General features: G+C 60.9%; 1 protein-coding gene across 1 annotated transcript; it reads left to right on the top strand.

Annotated features, from left to right (window-relative positions):
• The first annotated feature begins 6,794 nt into the window (after positions 1-6,794).
• Positions 6,795-17,904, top strand: GATA5 (GATA binding protein 5). The gene is made up of 6 exons (XM_003421769.3): positions 6,795-7,353; positions 8,695-8,870; positions 15,903-16,028; positions 16,425-16,512; positions 17,008-17,132; positions 17,289-17,904. The coding sequence occupies exons 1-6, from the start codon at positions 6,795-6,797 to the stop codon at positions 17,442-17,444; spliced, it is 1,230 nt and encodes a 409-aa protein (XP_003421817.2). The 3' UTR covers positions 17,445-17,904.
• Positions 17,905-18,200: the final 296 nt, after the last annotated feature.

The following is an 18,200-nucleotide window of genomic DNA, read 5'->3' as shown; positions in this document are numbered from 1 at the left end:
CCTCCTCCCGACTCCAGTGGGCTCTGCTCAGAAGGCGGCACCCACCCCAGATGACACCCCTGAACCCCTGGCTCCTGGACTGGCTGGGGAGTCACCAGCTCCAGGACGGCCACCAGGCTCCAGCCAGACATGGATCTGGGGGCTTCCTTCTCCAGTTCAAGAGAGAAGAGAGGGAGGAGGGAGCCTGGAGACCCATCTGAGCTGCTGGCTTCGCCCTGGGGGTCGCAGCCGGGGCCTCTGCAGCCCGGGCAGCCATCAGCCTCCTGGGCGATATCAGTCCGGAGAGCTCCTTATCTCCTCTCCAAAGGAAGCCTCTCGGGCAGGGGACCCGGGGGGCTCGGGCGCCAGCCCTTGTCTGCGGCAGAAGGAGCCAGAGCCGCTGTTCCCCCTGCATAGCTATCTGGAGAAAAGTCCCAGCTGTAGCACCACCGCCGTGCGGAAATTCTTTGCACATGAGGAATGGGGCTCTGAGTGGTGACGCAGGGGCAGGCGCAGCCTGGAACGGGCGGGCGCATCGGGGCAAGAGTGGGCTGGATTCCTCAGGGTAGGCTGGGGAAGGTGTCCAAAGCCTGCTGCCCGCCCTGCTGTCTGGAGGGTCATGGCCCGAGACTGAGCCGCCAAGCTAGGCTCCTCCCTGGGCACTACAGGCAGTGTCTGGCCCTGAACCGGGCCTGCCCTCTGTAAGCATCAGGCCTGGGCAATGGTACTGGGGGCTGGCCCATGCGGGGGTCCCTCCAAGGGCTGCAGACCCCTCAAACAGGAAGAGAGCCACGCTTCGGCAGAGTGGGGGTGCTGTGGAGCAGAGCAGGGTACAGCCCTCAAGTCTCAGGGCACTTCTGCCCAGGCCTCAGTTGTTTCATCTGTGAAATGGGCATAAGAACGTCCAACCTTCGGAGATGTCTGTGCTCATCAGGAGCCTAGCAGACATGTGGGGAACACTTGAGAACACCGAAGGCAACAATGATGGTGGTCACAGGCTTGGGAGGGACCCAGCAAGAAGAGGCACGCCCTCTGGGCAGTCACTGTCACCAGCCCAACACCCTCCCTGCAGCTCTGCAAACCATCGGTGGCACTGAGGGCCAGGCTGGGGCCAGAGGCCTGGTTTCTTCTGACGGAGGCTGACCTTCCACACAGGAGAGGGCACTGACTGATGTGTCCGTGAGGAACCCATGTGGGCCCACCTGGGGGCACCTCCAGACCTAGCGCCAGAGGGCTTCCCTGGGTGTCCACCTTCTTGATCACATCACCCATTTTGGTGGGTGGGTTCTTGAACCAGAGGCAGAGAAGCTGTGGGATTCTGCTCTGTGGACACTGCCTCATCCCCCGAGGGGCAGGAAGGGTCTGGGGACTGGCTGAGGCTCAGGTTGTCAGAGCCTGGAGGGTGGAGCTGGACCAGGGATACAGGGACAGTGGAAAGGGTGGCCGGGCATCTGGGGGCTTGCCTGAAATAACTGACAAGATCAAGGTCTCCACACAGGGGTTTATGGCTCGCCCTGCCCAGGGATGCTCCTCCAGCTCCTCTGGCCTCCTAGTCCCTCCATTTTGCAGTAGAACAAGGCGCCTTCCCAGGTCTTACTCTCCCAATACGGGACTTGAGGTGCCTTCTCCCTGGCTCCCTGAGCCTCGCATTGCAGGGAGGGACCAGGCTAGGGGAGGGTCAGCCCAGCCCACTCCTGCAGGTAACCCAGACAGCCACACCCCACCCCCTCCCCCCTCGGGCTGCATAGAGGGTGACCCTCCACGCTGAGCTTGAAACTAGGTCAGCCTCTAGTCCTCATCCTTGCAGCAGCGTCCATCAGCATCTACCGTGGGCTGCGGGGACACAGGAGGGCCAGCACCCAGGCTGCGTGGGCGGGTGGGGTCCAACCAGGGTACCCGGAAGGGGCGTTCTCTGGCAGGGACCCTCCCAGGGTGGTATGCAGCCGGAGTTGAGCACGTGGGGTCAGGGGTGCTGAGGCGCCAGAGGAGAGCTCCCTCCTGGGAGCTGGTCCAGAAGCTGACGCCCCTTATCCTCCAACAATAGGGACTGTTTTCTTTTCCCTCGATAAATGTGTCTGAGGTAACGGTTCCCAAGCTCAGGAGCAGGGAGGGGGCTGCAAGGCCAGTGACAGCCTGAAATGAAACCCAGAGCCGGCAGGCTGGTGGGAGGCGGCCCTGCCCTGGCCACTCAGTCTTGGGCATCGTGATCCCCAAAGCTCTTGCCTGCAGTCCCTCCACCCCCAGGAATCAGGGAGTAGGACCCGCCTGCCCACCAGGGCGTTAAAGCTGCAGCCTCTTCCCTCCATGGGGGTGGGGTCCCCATCTCACAATGTGTCTTCCCTGGCCAGCCCTGGCCAGTCCCTGAGAGGGGTCCCACTGGGCCAGGGAAGACTGTGGGGTTGGGGGAGGGACACGTCAAGGCAGAAATCCCCTCCTGGCCTTCTTGTCCCCCAGCTGCCCAACTCATAGGCAGTCCCTCCAGGCACAGAGCTCAGCGCCCCCTCCTACAGCTGACTGCAGGCCCCAGCAGGCTGCTCCCTCACCTTGGTTCCCTTCAGCAAGACTTTGCTGAGTGTGCGCCTGTCCCAGGAGGATGCTGTGGGCACCTAGTCTCACCCATCCCTCCCAAAGCCACTGTGAAGGGTGACCACCAGTGTCATCCTCCCTTCACAGAAAAATGGAGGCACGTAGGAAAGGAACTTACTCAGTCACACAGCCAGAACGCTTGAATGACACTCTGACCACCTACCACAGCAACCCACCATCCTCAAGGCTGCCCTCAGGGGCTCAGCATCTGTTGGGGGCACAGGACAGCAGTACATGGCCATCTGTCTACACACACGATGAGGTGCAAGTGAGGGGAGAGAGCATCATACAGGAGCCCAGCCGTTCAAGCTGGGCTTTGAAGGATGCGTAGGAGTTTGGCAGGTAAAGAAGGGGCAAAGGAAAAGCCCTCCAAGCCCAGGAGGAGCATGGGCAAAGGCCTTGGGGGAGGGGGTTTTGCTGACCAATAGGGTAGCAGAGGTGGCTGGGGCTGCCGAAAGAGATCCAGAGGGAAGAGCAGGGTCCTGGTGGGCTGGGACACCTGGCTCAGGAGCCTGGCTCCCTCTAGAAGGTCCCAGGGAGCCTGGGAGAAGAGTCTGAGCAGGAGGATGACAGGGCCTGTCAATATCAGAAGGCGACTTGTGGGGGCATGGGAGGCTGGGGGAGGTGGGGGTGACTTTGGCTTTGCAGCTGTGGCAAAGACTCCTCTCTTTTAGCCCGAGGCAAAGGGACCTTGAGGGGGTCACAGATGATCAGCACTCCCCCGTCCTGCCACAGTCCCCCTCACTGTGCTGGGGCCCCCCAAGTGTCAAGCCCCATCCACCAGCAGCCTCGGCTTCTCCAGCTCGGGGCGGGGGTGGGGTGGGGTGGGCTCACATCCTGCCTCGGGAGAGGCCAGTGCATGTTCACCCTGTGTAAAAGGGCTGCCAATAACCACACTGCTGGGGGCCAGCCGTGGAGGAGCCCCCTCTGACCCTCCCCTCCCTCCTGGAGACCAGGGATTTAGAGACAACTTCAGCCGCCTCCCGCCCCCACCCAACATCCCAAGAAAGGGCCCAGACTTTTGAAGCAATGTGACGATTTCAATTACAAAAGCAATGCACATCCACTTTATTGTTGTGTGCACCATTCCAACTTGTAGCAACCCCATGGGACAGAGCAGAACTGCCCCATAGGGTTTTCTAGGCTGTAGTCTTTATGGCAGCAGATCACCCACCACCAGGCCTTTCTCCCCAGCAGCTGCTGGATGGGTTCGAACCGCCAACCTTTTGGTTAGTAGCTGAGCGCTTAACCATCGTGACCCCAACCAAAACCAAACCAAACCCATTTTGTCTAGTCTGATTCCAACTCATAGTAACCCTATAGGACAGAGTAGAACTGCCCCATAGTTTCCAAGGAGCATCTGGTGAATTCGAACTGCCGACCTTTTGGTTAGCAACTCTGTAGGACAGGGTATAACTGCCCCCATAGGGTTTCCAAGGAGCAGCTGGTGGATTCAAACTGCCAGCCTTTTGGTTAGCAGCCGAGCACTTAACCACTGTGCCACCAGGACCCCATCGCTCCTTGTGTCCACTTTAGAGGTTTGTTAACACAGAACGAACAATCGCCTGACCACCATCATTGCACAGTGGCTACCTCCTTCCCTACAGGCCGCATTCTTCCTTTGTCTCAGCACCCCTGTGATTAAGGCCGGGTACCCTTAGCTGTGGTGCCCAAACCTCTTCATGCCTCCTTTCCCATCTGCAAATGAAAACAACAATGTCACTCACCTGTAAGGTTGAGGTGAAAATTAAATGAACACACCATAGGACAAAGTGAACGTGAGAGTTTACTATTCTTCTTTGCAGAATTTATTACAAATAAAAAGTTCAAATCCCCCCCTCACCCAGGCAGAAGCCCAGCAAGTGTGTGTCTTTCCTTTTTTTCTAGGGCAGAAAAGTCTCAGCCCCCCACTAAGTTGTATGTCTCCCCTTCTCACTTCCCTGTGCTCCATGCTCTGGAGGCACCTTGCATTTCATTTAAGCATTCTCTGTCAGCCCATGTGGAGGGCACTGGGGCCGCAAGGTTCCATCAGCTTTGCAGTTCCACGACCTGAGCAGAGTAGGTCAGACCGAGCTCCCTCCCCACTGGGGCACTGGGGCACAGCGAGTTTCCAGGCCCCTTAGCAGCATGAGATCCCTTCTCATCTCCCCGCCCAGTGGGGCCCACTGCCAAAGAGGGAAAGAGGATGATCCACAGACAAATCTGGAGGGGGAAAGGAGGGGCCCCAGGAAGAGAGGGGCCACCCCAGTCCACCCATTGACATCTACTGGGCCAGGGCGATGAGTGTGGGGGAGGGTCTGGGAACGCCGAATGAGTTAGGGGCTGAAGGTTGCCTCTTCCCAAAGGCACATACTCCTGGTGGCCCCTACAGCCCCTACACTTCCACTCTGCCCAGGCTGAGGTGTATTCAGGAGGGCACCCGGGCGGGGGGGGGGGGGGGCGGGGATGATTTGTGCCAGACCCTGTCTGCTGCCTTCTTGGACTTTCCAGCCCCGGCAGCCTGGGTGCCTAGGAGCCCACACCGGGGTCCCAATCCCTCTATGTTTCGGGCAGGAAGAATGCAGGTACAGGAGCAAGTACTGGCGCCCCTACCCCCTTAGGCTGACAGCATGCCCCAGCCACCCCCACCCCCGTGTAAGTGCCCCAGGGCCCAGAGTCCTCAGGCCCAGAACCCTCACTGCCAGAGGCCGCATCCACCTCGCTTCCCTGTGTCCTACGTCCACAACCTGCTTCCGAGGTCTTCAGCCTCAACCCAGGAACACTCCAGGGCCCCCTCCTCTGACCCTGGTGAAACCCCCTGGACATGAGCCAAGGGCCCATTTCTACAAATGGAAAGCGGCCGCCAAGTGAGCCAGGTTTCCAGGCAGCCAGAGTCGTTCTGCTTTTGCTGCGGATTGTTCCCTTCCACGCCTGAGTTGCCGGCTCTGCACAGGGCCTAGCGGTCACTGGCACTGGGTTCTCAGGTGAGGCTGAGTGGAGAGGCTGCCCTGTCCCAGCGCTGCCACCCCGAGAGAGTGCAAGGGGCGCCGTTCTGCCTGGTCACCCACCCACCCATCCATCCTCATTTCTGGCGCCCTGAGGAGACTCTTCCGGAGTCCCCAGCTCCGTGACTCATGCAAGTCCCACCGAGGGCTGCGGCATTGTGGGCCTCTGAGCTCATTCACATTCCGCTGGGGCCCCAGATCATGCCAGACCTGCTCCTACTCCTCAGCTGAGAGCCTGCACCCCCGGCACCCCCATTTGTTCAAAAATTGAGGAAGTTGCAGGGCTCCCGCTGGACTAGGCGCGTGTGGTGGCCTATTGCACACCGGCTCTGAGTCCAGGGACTCGAGACGGTGGTCCCCTTAGAGGCCGAGACCGGCGCTGGACCTTAAGTCCGGACGCAGTGTGAACGACCACGGGCCCCACCACCGCGTGTTCTTAAGCGCGGCCGCCGGGCTCAGGGACTCGCCCACAGCCCACAACAAGACGCGAGGCCAGCCCTGGGCCGGAGCCCGGCGCCGGCGAGGGGGTAGAGAGTGGGCCTCCGAGTCTCTGAACAAAGTTACAGACGCCTCAGCGCCCAACCCCCGGGGGTCCTTCGAGACCGCCCTCTCGGTGGTGGACCAGTGCGTGGACGCCCGCGCGGGACGTCCCGGTCGCCTTTGCCGCCTAGCCCCGCGGGTCCCGCACGCTAGGATCACGCGGTGCGGAGGCCTGAGTCCAGACGCTGACCCCGCGGGTAGGCAGGACCGAGGGGCGGGGCGGCGCTGGGGGGCGGGGCGGCGGCGAGGGGCGGCCTGACCCCGGGGTTCCCTGCCGAGCCGCGCCGCCTGGGCTCCAGTCTCCAGCCGGCCTGTTGCTGGCCCGCCGCGCCAGCCGCACCCGTCGGGTCGTCCGCGCCCTCCGGCCCCGGCCCGGCCCTCTCGACTTCTGGTGAGTGCCTCGGCCCAGCGCCCTCCCGCGGCGCGCGGGGCTCCGCACCCCAGGCCCGTCCCCTTAGCCACTGAGTCACCCCGGGACCCCCGAAGCCCGGCGGTGGAGAAAGTGGGCTTGGCTCCCGGGCCACCCTGGGGACGCCGCTCGGGCCCGCCCTCGCGGGCTCCAGAGCCGCGCTGGAAGCAGCCATGCCGCAGGGCCCCAGCAGTGGCACCTGCCGGGCACAAGCGCGGACGCTGGCGGGGGCCGCACGCAGCCACGACCCTGATTCCGGTCCCTCTTCCCTGCAGGTCAAGGCTGCTCCCGGGAAGATGTACCAAAGCCTGGCACTGGCCCCGAGCCCCAACCAGGCCGCCTACGCAGACTCGGGCACCTTCCTACACGCGCCGGGCGCAGGCTCCCCGGTGTTCGTGCCGCCGGCGCGCGTGTCCTCCATGCTGCCCTACCTGCCCGCGTGCGAGCCGGGTCCGCAGCCCCCCGCGCTCGCCGTGCACCCTGGCTGGGCTCAGGCAGCTGCAGACCCGTCCGCCTTTGGCGCGGGCAGCCCGCACCCGCCGCCTGCTCAGCCGCCCGGGTCTGCTGCCTTTCCCTTCGCGCACAGTCCGCCGGGGCCCGGCGGCGGCGGAGCTGGGGGCCGGGATGGCGACGCCTACCAAGGTGCGCTGCTGGGTCGCGAACAGTACCCAGCTCCGCTCGGGCGACCCGTGGGAGCTTCGTACCCCGGAGCCTATCCGCCCTACGTGGGCCCCGATGTGACCCCGACCTGGGCCACTGGGCCATTCGACACCAGTGTCCTGCCGGGTTTGCAGGGCCGCTCGGCCGGCCTGCAGGGCCGACCCGCCGGTCTTCCAGGCCGCAGGGCCGCCTTCGGTGAGTTCGGGGAGTGGGGGTGTTTGCGCTGACTCGGTCTGGATGCTGGTATTCGGGGCGCAAACCCGCACCCTGCGAAATGACCTCCCCCAGCGCCAGAGCGCTGCACTCGGGGACGCAGGGGGCAGGCCCAGAACTCTGGGACTTGAGGACCTAATCCAATTTTTTTTTTTTTACACATTAGTAAGAAAATGTATTTATTACTGTCTCCCATTCATCCCAACACAAAACCACATTCTGGATCATGGCAATCCGGAGCCTAAATCTTGAATGTTTTTATGAAGTCAGTTTGGGAAATGATTTTTATAAAGCTCGATATACTGGTTTATTCGAGCCACTTCCGTCAGTCATCTCCTTGATGTGTGATGTTTCTGTATTATAATTGGAGGCCTGATTTCCATCACTCCAGGGGTGTAAATGTGAATAATCCGATTCCAGGCATCTGCAGCATCTGCAGCTCCCCCCGGGTTCTGAGTAGTTGGCGCCACCACTTCTTCTTCCCGGGGAGAGGTGTTGCGGGCCCAAAACCCGAGGGCCTCCGTGTTTGCTGGGGCCGTCCTGTCTGCCCTGCTCCAGGCCAGCCTTGGCCTGCCCCCCCGCGCAGGAAACCCTGCGGCCCAGACCCAAGGGTGCCCTGGCCCTGCCGCCCAGGCAGCCCAGTGCCTGGCGCCCAACCCCAGCCTGGCGAGGATTGGTCCTGCATGGTCCCCACTGGGCACCCCAGCCACCCGCGTGCGTGCCGACCAGGAGGGGTCTATGGTGACCCCATCCCAAACCCCATGTGCAACCACCCAGTGGGGGGCGAGGTGGGCCGGTTGTTACAATCACAGCAAACATAAACTGTAAAAATCGTTCCAACTTCCATGTACAGAGACGTATCTCATTTAACCTAGCCACCCCCCCCCAAAAAAAAAGCCACCCCAGGTCCGCGGAAATCGTCCCACTTTGCAGAGGACAAGGCAGGCCTGAGGGGGTGCAGCCCTTTTGTGGAGCGAAGGCACCAGAGTCCTGGTTCTGGCCCTTTTGCCACCTCCCTCGTAGAGGCTGGTGCCTCCCCAAGAAAGCTGGAGGAGAGCTATGAAGAGGGGGATGCCTGGCCACCAGGCTGGATCTATTAACCCGCTTTATAAAAACCATCTCTGACGACTTTTTTAAGTTCAGCACAAGTTTTACTGTATGTAAATTTAAAATAAAAGTTAAAATCTAAAGCTTAATTAATTAGTTCGTTTTAAAATAAAAAAATTTTAAGGCAAAAAAAAAGAAGATAAAAGTAAAAATAAAAGAGTACAAGGGAAGATGGCAGGGTGCAGGATGGTCCCCCACCAGCTGCCTGTCTCACAGTGTCCGACTTCCTGGAGGAGTTCCCTGGAGAAGGTCGCGAGTGCGTCAACTGCGGGGCCCTGTCCACACCGCTGTGGCGCCGCGACGGCACCGGTCACTACCTGTGCAACGCCTGCGGCCTCTACCACAAGATGAACGGCATCAACCGGCCTTTGGTGCAGCCCCAGAAGCGCCTGGTGAGTGAGGGAGCGGCAGCGGGAGCAGCGGCGGCAGCGGCGGCGGAGCGGAGCAGAGGCCAGCAGGGTGGGGCCGGCTGCTCAGCTACTGCAATCCACTCGGGGACTCTGAAGTGACTGGATGGGGGAGGCCTCATGTGTGGGAGTGAGGGAGGTTCTTGGACGGAGACAGCCGGGGGGTCCCTCCATGGGATCCAGCTCAGCCCCTCTCAGACTTACCCTGGCATCTCAGGGAGACTGGGAGACCTTGTGTGGGAGGGAGGGAGCTAGGACTCGAGGCCCCAGGAGGGCAAATGGGGATGGCCAGCATCTTTGACCCACCCGGGCAGCTCTAGTGACCTGGTGGGGAAGAAGTGCTTGCTGGGGGAGTGAGCGAGGATGTGGGACCAGGGCAGCAGTTTGGATAGGGACGGTCCCAGGTTCCATTGGCCCTCTGAGCTCAGCTCCTCTAGGCACCAGCACCGGGAAACCTACAGCAGGGAAGAGGCAGCTCTGTCTCCAGGGGCGGTGGGGCACCTGGAGGGCCCCAGTGGGTCAAAAGCTCCCCCCACCCCCCCCGCTTGGACTGGCACTGTGGAGCTCGCGGGTCTGTGTGCTTCCTGAAACTTCGACCCAGGAGGTGGGGAGAGGACTCCACGGGGGATGGGGACAGCTGGCTAGATGCCTTGTTGGGGGGCAGTGAAGTCTGCAATGGGAGGGGCCTTTGGTCCTGCCCGCCCCCTTGGGGGGCACGTCCCACACAGGTGGAAAGAAAACTGGGTCTGTGCCTGTTCCTGCCTCCTTGGGCAAAGCTTGTTTTCACTTTTGGTTCTTCTTTCCGTGTGGGAGTGGTTAAGCAGGGAATGTGGACTGGGGAGCCCCAACTTTTGCTGAGCAGGACAGACCCCCAAAAGCTGGTGTGAAAGTTTTAATATAACTTTCTTCTACACTGTTTCACAGGCAAATTTTATGTTCAACTTGTTTCACAATAAGATGGTGGCAGGAACTTGTTTGAAAGTTGGTTCAAGTTAAGGGAGGCCCTGAGTGCTGGGGACAAGCCAGGGGCATGTTCCCTGGGGGCCCAGGCTCTCTGGTCTCCAGCTGGTGTGAGCCCTGCATGCAGGGCCAGGCAGAAGGCTCTGCTTGTCCTTCTGGGCCCAGTTCAAGGGCCACCATGCCCTGGCTGCCGCTGTCCCCGACCCTTCGTGGTCGATTGCTACTCTGAACCGTGTTGATTTTGATTCTCTGTCAGTTACTCTCCGGCCGCTCGCTTCCAAGCCTTGGCGGCAGTCAGAGGCTCTGGTTTGTGCTGGGGGCCTGGGCCCAACCTTTCCTTGCTGAGTCCACAGCGGACTGACAGGTCAGGTTGTTTTCAGGCAGAAACTGTTCTTCCACCCAGCTGGCTAAGAGTTTGGGGTGCTGTGGGTCCCCCAAGCTCGCCTTTACGCCCTCGGCTTCTTCCTTAGCCCATCTGCCTCAGCAATCGCCCCTCCTTCCTTGGGGGTGCAGTGTGACCTGGTGTCTGGTGTGGCCTCCTGAAGGGGAAGGGGACCAGCACCCCCAGGCCCCAGCCCCAGCCCCAGGCAGCAGGCTGGCCGATCCTTGGGCTTTGCCCACTCCTCTCTAGCAATTCCTGACCTGGGTGCCAAAGACAGAGTGCAGAACAGAGGACCAGGAGGGAGCCTGCCTGTGCCCCCACCACATGCAGGACCCACTTCAAGGCAGAAAATTCCTGGCTTGGTGGGTAGGGCAGGCAGAGCCGCCCATCTTACTTCCCTTCTCAGTAGCCCAGGTGTGGTGGGGCTCAGAGCGCAAAGCCCATGTGGGTAGGCCCAGGCTTTGACTCAGGACTCCCTGCCCCGTGCACCCTGTGCCCCTGCATGTGTCCTGTGTCTCCTGGCCTGGGGTGCGGCATCGAGTGGACAGTTCTCCAGCCCTTGGAGCCTCAGTCTTCTCACCTGAGAAATGGGGAGAGGGGCTCAGTAACTGCCCTTCTGCCACGCTGGAGAGATTAAATCAGCCTCATGGTACAGGGAGCTCAGGCAGTGCTGTGCAGGCTCAGAACACCAGCACCCAAGAGGCTCCAGGACGTTGGCATCTGCATCCCCGTGGGCCTGCTCATCCTGAGGCCACAGCCCTGGGTGTGGGGTGGGCCTGGTCACCAGTGTCCAGCACTATGGAGATCTGGGTGTGTGTGGAACACGCCAGGAAGTGTACTGGGGCATCACAGGCTGCTCTGTGCCCCAGCTCCCCGAAGTAGGACCTGGTGTTCCTCTGACTCATGCCGGGGGCCCCTGCCCAGGTCCTCACCTACCTGTGGCTGGTTCTGGCAGGGCCTTCCAGGCTCAGTATGGAAATCCCAAGACAGAGCCCTGGGCTCCCGTGGCACCCAGCAGTGGCAGGATCAGGCCGGTCACCCCTAGACTTGCCCCCCAGTTTCCCAGCTGCACCTCCCCCTCCCCCCTAGTGTTCAGAACAGGCACGGGGGAGGGGTCCCGGGGAGGGTTTGTTCTAATCCTCTTTAAATGACTGCAAGGCCCAGGAGCTTGGCACCAGCATACAGGAGCCTGACAGTGACAAGGAGCCCTTTGGTGTGCTTGTTTGTGAGCATCCTCGGGATGCAGACGGGGCTCTCATCAGTGTAGACGGCAGAGGAAAGCTGGTGATGGTCCTCCCTCTGTCAGTGTAGATGGCAGAGGATGGCTGGTGGTGATCCTCTTGTCAGTGTAGACAGCAGAGGACAGCTGGTGGTGGTCCCCCCTCCATCAGTGTAGATGGCAGGGAGGTTGGCTGGTGGTGGTTTCTCCCCGCTCCGTCAGTATAGACAGCGTGGAAGATGGCTAGTGGTGGTCAACCCTTCCGTCAATGTAGGTGGCAGGGAAAATGGCTGGTAGTGGTTTCTCCTCCCTCCTTCGGTGTAGTTGGCAGAGGATGGCTGGTGGTGGTCTCCTCTCCTCCTTCCCCCTCTTCTCCTACTGTTTGACTTGCATGTGTGTGGGCACAGCCAGGCACTCTCCGAGCCCCATGCAGCCCCCCCACCCCCGCATACAGGCCCACTGCACCAGACACTGGAGCCCAGGCTAAAGCAGGGCTACAGCCAAGGTCAGAGCAGATGGCAGAGTGGGCAGCAGGGCAGACCCACAGTCCCAAAGCCGCCCTGGTGCCAGCCCCAGGAGTCACAGTGCCACGTGTGGCTGAGTGTCCTTGGTTGAGCTGAGGCCTTGCCCTCACTACCTCCAGTTCCTTCCTGCCTAGCCGCTCATGGACTCTCAGCCTTCAGCACCGTTTGCCTCGTCAGGCAGTGGGTACATGAGGGCTTTACCATGTCCAGTGTCAGCCACACGTCTCTCCCCAGAGCGTCCTGCTGAGATTGGAGGCCATCCCATCCACCCTTATCCCCAGAGGCTCAGACCCCTTGGCCACCACTGCCGCCATCCGTGGCACATCTGCCGATTGTGGGTGGCAGGCTCTGATCTGAGAGAAGGCTGCAGGCTGCTAGTGAATTGCAGTTTTTATTTTTCAAAGTGCCTCTTCGTGTGCGCTTGCCTGTCCCTCCACACCAGCTCCAATCTCTCCCTCTCTGTACCTCCTACCAGCACGGCGCCGGCCCCACCCGATTTATCTGGGTCTTTTTCAGACTCACAGGGGCCTGGCGCTCAGGGCTGCTGAGCAGGCTTTGAAGTCCCACTTCCTTTGAAAAGAACAGACCAGAGAAGAGGAAAGAAACCCAGCTGGGAGGGGCTGGGGCGCGCGGGGCTCTGAGCACAGCCATGCCTGGTGCCTGTCTGGAGGGTGAGGAAGGACAGATGGAGGCCTGTGCGTCCGGCAGGGTGTGGAGGGCTCAGGGACACCAGTGCAGGCCAAGGGCACCACCAGGAGCACGTCCTGGAAGCAAAGCACACTTGGCTGGGTCTTTCGGCTCCTCTGAGCCTCAGTTTCCCACCGTAAACTGACCTCCTGCAGAGGTAGAGGAAAATGGTTAACAGAGGAAGCACCGGCACATTTAAAGGGCTTGCCCTTTCCTTCCAGGCCTTAATTTCATAGACTCGTTGTACGAAGATTCAGACGGGGGGTCTGGATTTTATCCTTCAAGCCCCAGGGTGTAAGGTGATGAGTGTGCCTGCTGCTGAGGGTGGTTTCTGCACAGATGTTTCATGCGGGTCCCTCGGCTTTCATTTCTCTCCATAGTCCGTGTTGCGGAGACAGTTTTGGGTCCTCAGTTCACACAGCCCTGCCTCCCTCCAGGGGGTGCATGTGCGTGTGCGTGCATGTGTATGTAAGTATCCATGTCTGTGTGTGCATATGTGTGCATTCAAGTGCATGTGTGCACGTGTGTACATCTGTGCCTGTGTACACATGTGTATACATGTGTGCATGTGCTCACACATGCTATTGAAAACAGCACTGGAGCGCCCCATCCTCCGTCTGAGTCTCTGTGCCCTCGTGAGGGTCTGTGAGAAAGATCTTTAAGAGGAAGTTGCTGAAAGGTCAGAGGAGACTGTTTTCGTGCTGTGATTCATGAGGTTTCAAGGACACATGTTCTTCTGAATCGTGGAGGCAGCTACGTGAACTCCAAGTGAGAATGATTGCTAAAACGGCCCAGGGTCTCCACTGCGGAGGGAGGGGCAAGCCTCAGACTGTGGGCCCCATTAGCTTGAAGGCACAGCCGGAGGTGGGGACCACAGTGGGATCCAGAGGGTGGGTCAGGGTCACCAGATAAGGGCACCCAGGTAAGTGTGAATTTCAGAAAAACAAAAGTACCAGTGTGTCACTGATACTGCATGAAACAGGCTTGCCTGCAGTGTTTGTTGCTTATCTGAAGTCCATTTAGCTGGGTGTCCTCTCTTGGCTAAATCTGGTGACTCCAGGCAGGTCCCGAGGCCTTCTCCGCTTCAGGAAGGCAGGCGGATGGTGGAAGTCAGGGAGCCTGGGCTGAGGTAGGTGGCAACCACAAGGCTGGGAGGGGGCCCTGCCCCATGAGGGACAATGGGCCCTGAGGGCCAGGCTCCACGCCGTGTCCACAGCTCCCTCACTAGGAGGTGGATTGGGAATGGGGGACAGAGTCAAATCCCACCCAGTAAAAGCAGCTGCCCTCTGGCCGGGGTCTACGTTTCCCAGAGGGGCTGGGGCTGGGGCCCCCAGCCAACTTGGAGTCCAGTGCTCCTGCCTCAGAGAGTTCCCCGCCATCCACCTCGGGGGCTGACCAACCCTCCCTTCTGGTTTTGCCAGGGCCTCTGCCAGGCCCAGTGATCTCCATGGCAGAGACTCCTAGCAACCCCCAAGTGCCTGGACACCAGGCCCAACTCAGCCATGGCATCGAGGCCATCAGCCAGGGGACAGGGCGGCTGTCCTACCCGCCTCCTAGCCAGACAGGACCTTCAGCCCTCTAGAGCCGCCTCGGTGGCTCCCGCTCTGGTCACCAAGACCTTGTGCTTCCCTCTCCTTTCCTCCTTTTGTCCCAGAGCCAGGGCCAAGTGGGGCTGAGCCCAGCCGAGCCCCACATTACACAGGATGGAAGTCTCTGGAACCTCTGACAGGGTCGCCTGTGGGCACCTGGGGTAGGGTGGGGCTGGTGAGGAGGTGTTTTCTGTCTGAGGAATATCCAATGGTTGCACAATGGCTCTGCACAGTTGTCAGTCTGTGAAGGTATCAGGGAGACCCTCGATACCCCAGACCGCTCCTCTTGGGCCATCACAGAAAACCCCTGGCACCCAGGCCTGCACCCTTGACCAGCTGACCGCAGCCTGGGGGGAGGGGTAGCAGATGCTTGGTCACGGCAGCAAGAAGGGATCCAGGACTGAGGGCAGATGCGGAAACGGAGGCCAGCCCGTGTCTACCCCCAGCCCTTATCCGGGGTGGATTCCTTTGGCGCATGGTTCTCTCTGGCTGTGCCCTGAGCTGGGGGTACAGACTCACTGCAGGCAGGGGCTGGCTAGAGATCCCACAGGGGCACCGGGTTGGCGACAGGCGTCAGGAGCCACCTGATGGAGCCGTACAAAGGGAAAAGGGGGCCGGATGGGCCCATGGGTCTGCAGGCAGGGGCTGTGGGGTGAGGAGAGCCAGCAGCCTCCAAGGAGAGGCGGCTGGGAGGGTGGAGTCACCTGCAAGATGGCACTGCTGGGCTGCGGGGGCTTTGGGTCCGAGCATCTTACTGTGGCACTCCCAGCCTGGGAGGGCACAGGACTCCATCCGAACCCCAAGAGAGGTGGCTCAGCCAGGAGCAGGGCCACTGAGCTGTTGAGGTGCCCCCTGAGCAGGCCTCCTGCAGTGGTCCCCCAAGCCAGCCATCAGGTCCCCCTAGGCCAGTTGAATCCAGATTCCTGAGCCCCACCAGAACCACTGACAGGACCCTGGAGCTGGCTCTTGAACTGGGGCCCCAGGAGGTTCCTACGTGCCGAGGTCAGGTCCCAGGTTAGATTTGGGTCTGCAGGGTCAGAGGTCAGTCTTCCAGCAGAGGCTGAGGCAGGAAGGGGTGAGAGGTATGGGAGCACAGCAAACAGTGAGGGGAGGAGGCCCAGGCAGACAGGGACCGGTGCCTTGGTCTTCTGTCCAGTGGGCAGTGGGAGTCAGGGGGAGTTCTTGAGCTGTGGGTGCTGCTGCTAAGAATGGGCCCACTGGCCTGGGAGGGAGGCAGGTGCCCCAAACGCTGAGCGCAGGGCCAGATCTTGGGGTCCGTGGCTCTGAGGGCTGCCTCACCACGGACACGTGTTGGTGGCTAAAGAGGCACCACAGGAAGATGGTAGCATGTCCCTACGTCACCTCCCTGTGCCTGGCCCTTCTCAAGCTGCATCCCTAACCCCACAGCCAGGCAGGGTGGGTCTGTCATCATCCTGCTTTACCGATGGGGAAACTAAGGCCCACAAGGATGGCGTGACCCGCACCAGGGCCAACCGAGGCCTGCCAGGCCGGTGCGGGCAGAGCTCACAACCTCAGCACCCTCACGCACCAGCTCCCCTAGCCTGGCTGGCGGTCAGTCCTGGGCCTGGCTCCCGCCCCCCGCTCCGGTGGTCAGTGTCCAGCGCTGGGTTCTCAGCAGCCGTGACATCCCCACAGTCCTCCTCCCGCCGCGCCGGCCTCTGCTGCACCAACTGCCGCACCACCAACACAACGCTGTGGCGACGAAGCGCAGAGGGCGAGCCCGTGTGCAATGCCTGCGGTCTCTACATGAAGCTTCATGGGGTGAGTGGACCGCCACGGGGCGGGAGTGGGCACAGAGGGCGCCCTCCAGCCAGGGCAGAGACCAGGCCAGGGAGGAGCTGGCAGGGATGGCGGCCCCTGTGCTGAGTAGCACATGTGTCACACGCATGAGCCTGCCGACTGCCCGCGCCACGCTTTACTGCAGGGCCTCATACGGTTACTCCCATTGTACAGACGGGGCCACTGAGGCTGGAACATCTGAGTCCCCCCTTGGGGCGCCCCAGCCTCAGCCACTATGGGCTACTCCTTTCCCGCCAGGGAGGAAGGTGCCCAGCTGGGGTGCACGCTGGCCAGTCGGGGCTATGAAGACTTGGGCAGCTCCCACGGTAGGGGGAGGAGAGGACCTAGGCCCCACTCCACCCCCTGCCGCTCCACCAGGTGCCACGGCCTCTGGCGATGAAGAAGGAGAGCATCCAGACTCGAAAGAGGAAACCTAAAGGCACCGCCAAGAACAGGGGCTCCTCAGGTGGATCAGGTGTGGGGGGCTGGGACCAGGCGAGGCTGGTGCCAGGTCTGGGGGTGCACATTCTCCCCATGGGGTCGCTTTTAGTTTCTGAAATTCCACCGTTAGAGATTTATATGTTTGGCTGAGGAAACCCTGGCGGTGTAGATTAAGAGCTATGGCTGCTAACCAAAAGGTCGGCAGTTCGAATCCAGCAGGCACTCCTTGGAAACCCTACGGGGCAGTTCTACTCTGTCCTTTAGGGTCTCTATGAGTCAGAATCAACTTGACGGCAACAGGTTTGAGTTTGGGTTTGGGTTTATGTTTGGCTCAAGCATCGTCCTCCCCAGATGCAAATGCCCCCACTTCTGCCCTGTTATGCTCTGACTGAGGAGGGGCTGGGGTGGGGGTCAAAGGAGCTGCAGCTGAGTCGGCCACACCCACCCCTCACTTGCTGTGTGACTTGAGGAGTCCTGATGCCTCTCTGGGCAGATCTGTAAACACCTGCCTTCCCCGCAGGGTCCACCGCGAGCACCGCAGGCTGCCTGTCCTCTGTCCCCAACTCCAAGAGCTCAGCGACCACTTTGAAGCCCAAGTCTAGCCTGGCATCCCCGATGTGCCCTGGGCCTAGTATCACCTCCCAGGTAATGGGACCAGGTGTGGCGGGGCGCCCCAAGCTCACTCCCAGGCTCCTCAGGGAAGCCTCCCCAGCTCCCTTACCACTCAGACCCATCCAGGCTCAGACCCTGAGTGGGGCCGGACAGCCTGGGTTCTCATGCACTCGCCTGTCCTCCCTGCAGGCCTCCAGTCAGGTGGACGAGCCCCTGCCTCCCAGCCAATCAGAGTTCAAGTTTGAGCCGGAGGACTTTGGATTCCCTTCCGCTGCCCTGGGCCCCCAGGCTGGCCTCAGTGGGGCCCTGCGCCAGGAGGCCTGGTGTGCGCTAGCCTTGGCCTAGGCCCCAGGCAAGCGGCATCTGGGGTGCCTCCCCACAAGACAGCACCCATTTGACCCACCTCACTGCCGGCACCTCGCTGGCCCACCCACCTGCCTACCAAGGAATGGCTTCCTCTGGCCTCGGAAGCCCACGGCATGGGGCGTGCCTTAGCCTGTCGGGAAGGCCTCTCTGCTCAGAACAGGAGGAAGGCCTGTAGGATACAGGCTCAGGCCCCCGGGCCGCAGAGGGACCTCTGAACGCTGCATGAGGCTCTGGACTGTGTCGGCTCCTGTGCCCTGGGCCGCCCACCGCCAACTTGAATTCTGGGTCAACACTCACTGTCGACATGTTTACGGGCTCTGTGATTGGAAGACCCCTGAACTCATGCTGCAAAACCGGACCCCAAGTCCACCCCCCTGCTCAGGCCTCGCCTAGGGTCAGTCCTGCATCCCACATTTGATGATGGAGCTACAGGCATAGAGAACAGTCCCTCCTATGAGAACAGGGCTGCCAGGACAGAGGTACAGGTTGTGCACTGCACAAGGACTTGCCCATAAGGGGCAGCCATCCACAAGCAAGTCGGTGTGGACTTTTGTCTATTTATTTGGATGGTTTTCCCAAGGGGGCAGTAAAGGGCTTTGTTCTGACAGAATCTGTGTCCAACAGATGGACTGTGTCTGGGGCCCTGTTTGACCCACACTTCGGGGCTAATGGAGTGGTCACATGTCCCAGCTTATGTGGCCATCCCAGAGAGGCCTACAGTCCCAACAGAATCAT

The sequence above is a fragment of the Loxodonta africana genome, chromosome 24 (assembly GCF_030014295.1).
Source record: "Loxodonta africana isolate mLoxAfr1 chromosome 24, mLoxAfr1.hap2, whole genome shotgun sequence".
Taxonomy (NCBI): domain Eukaryota; kingdom Metazoa; phylum Chordata; class Mammalia; order Proboscidea; family Elephantidae; genus Loxodonta; species Loxodonta africana.
The sequence above is the reverse complement of the archived record's forward strand: the minus strand, read 5'-3'. Positions and strand labels throughout refer to the sequence as shown.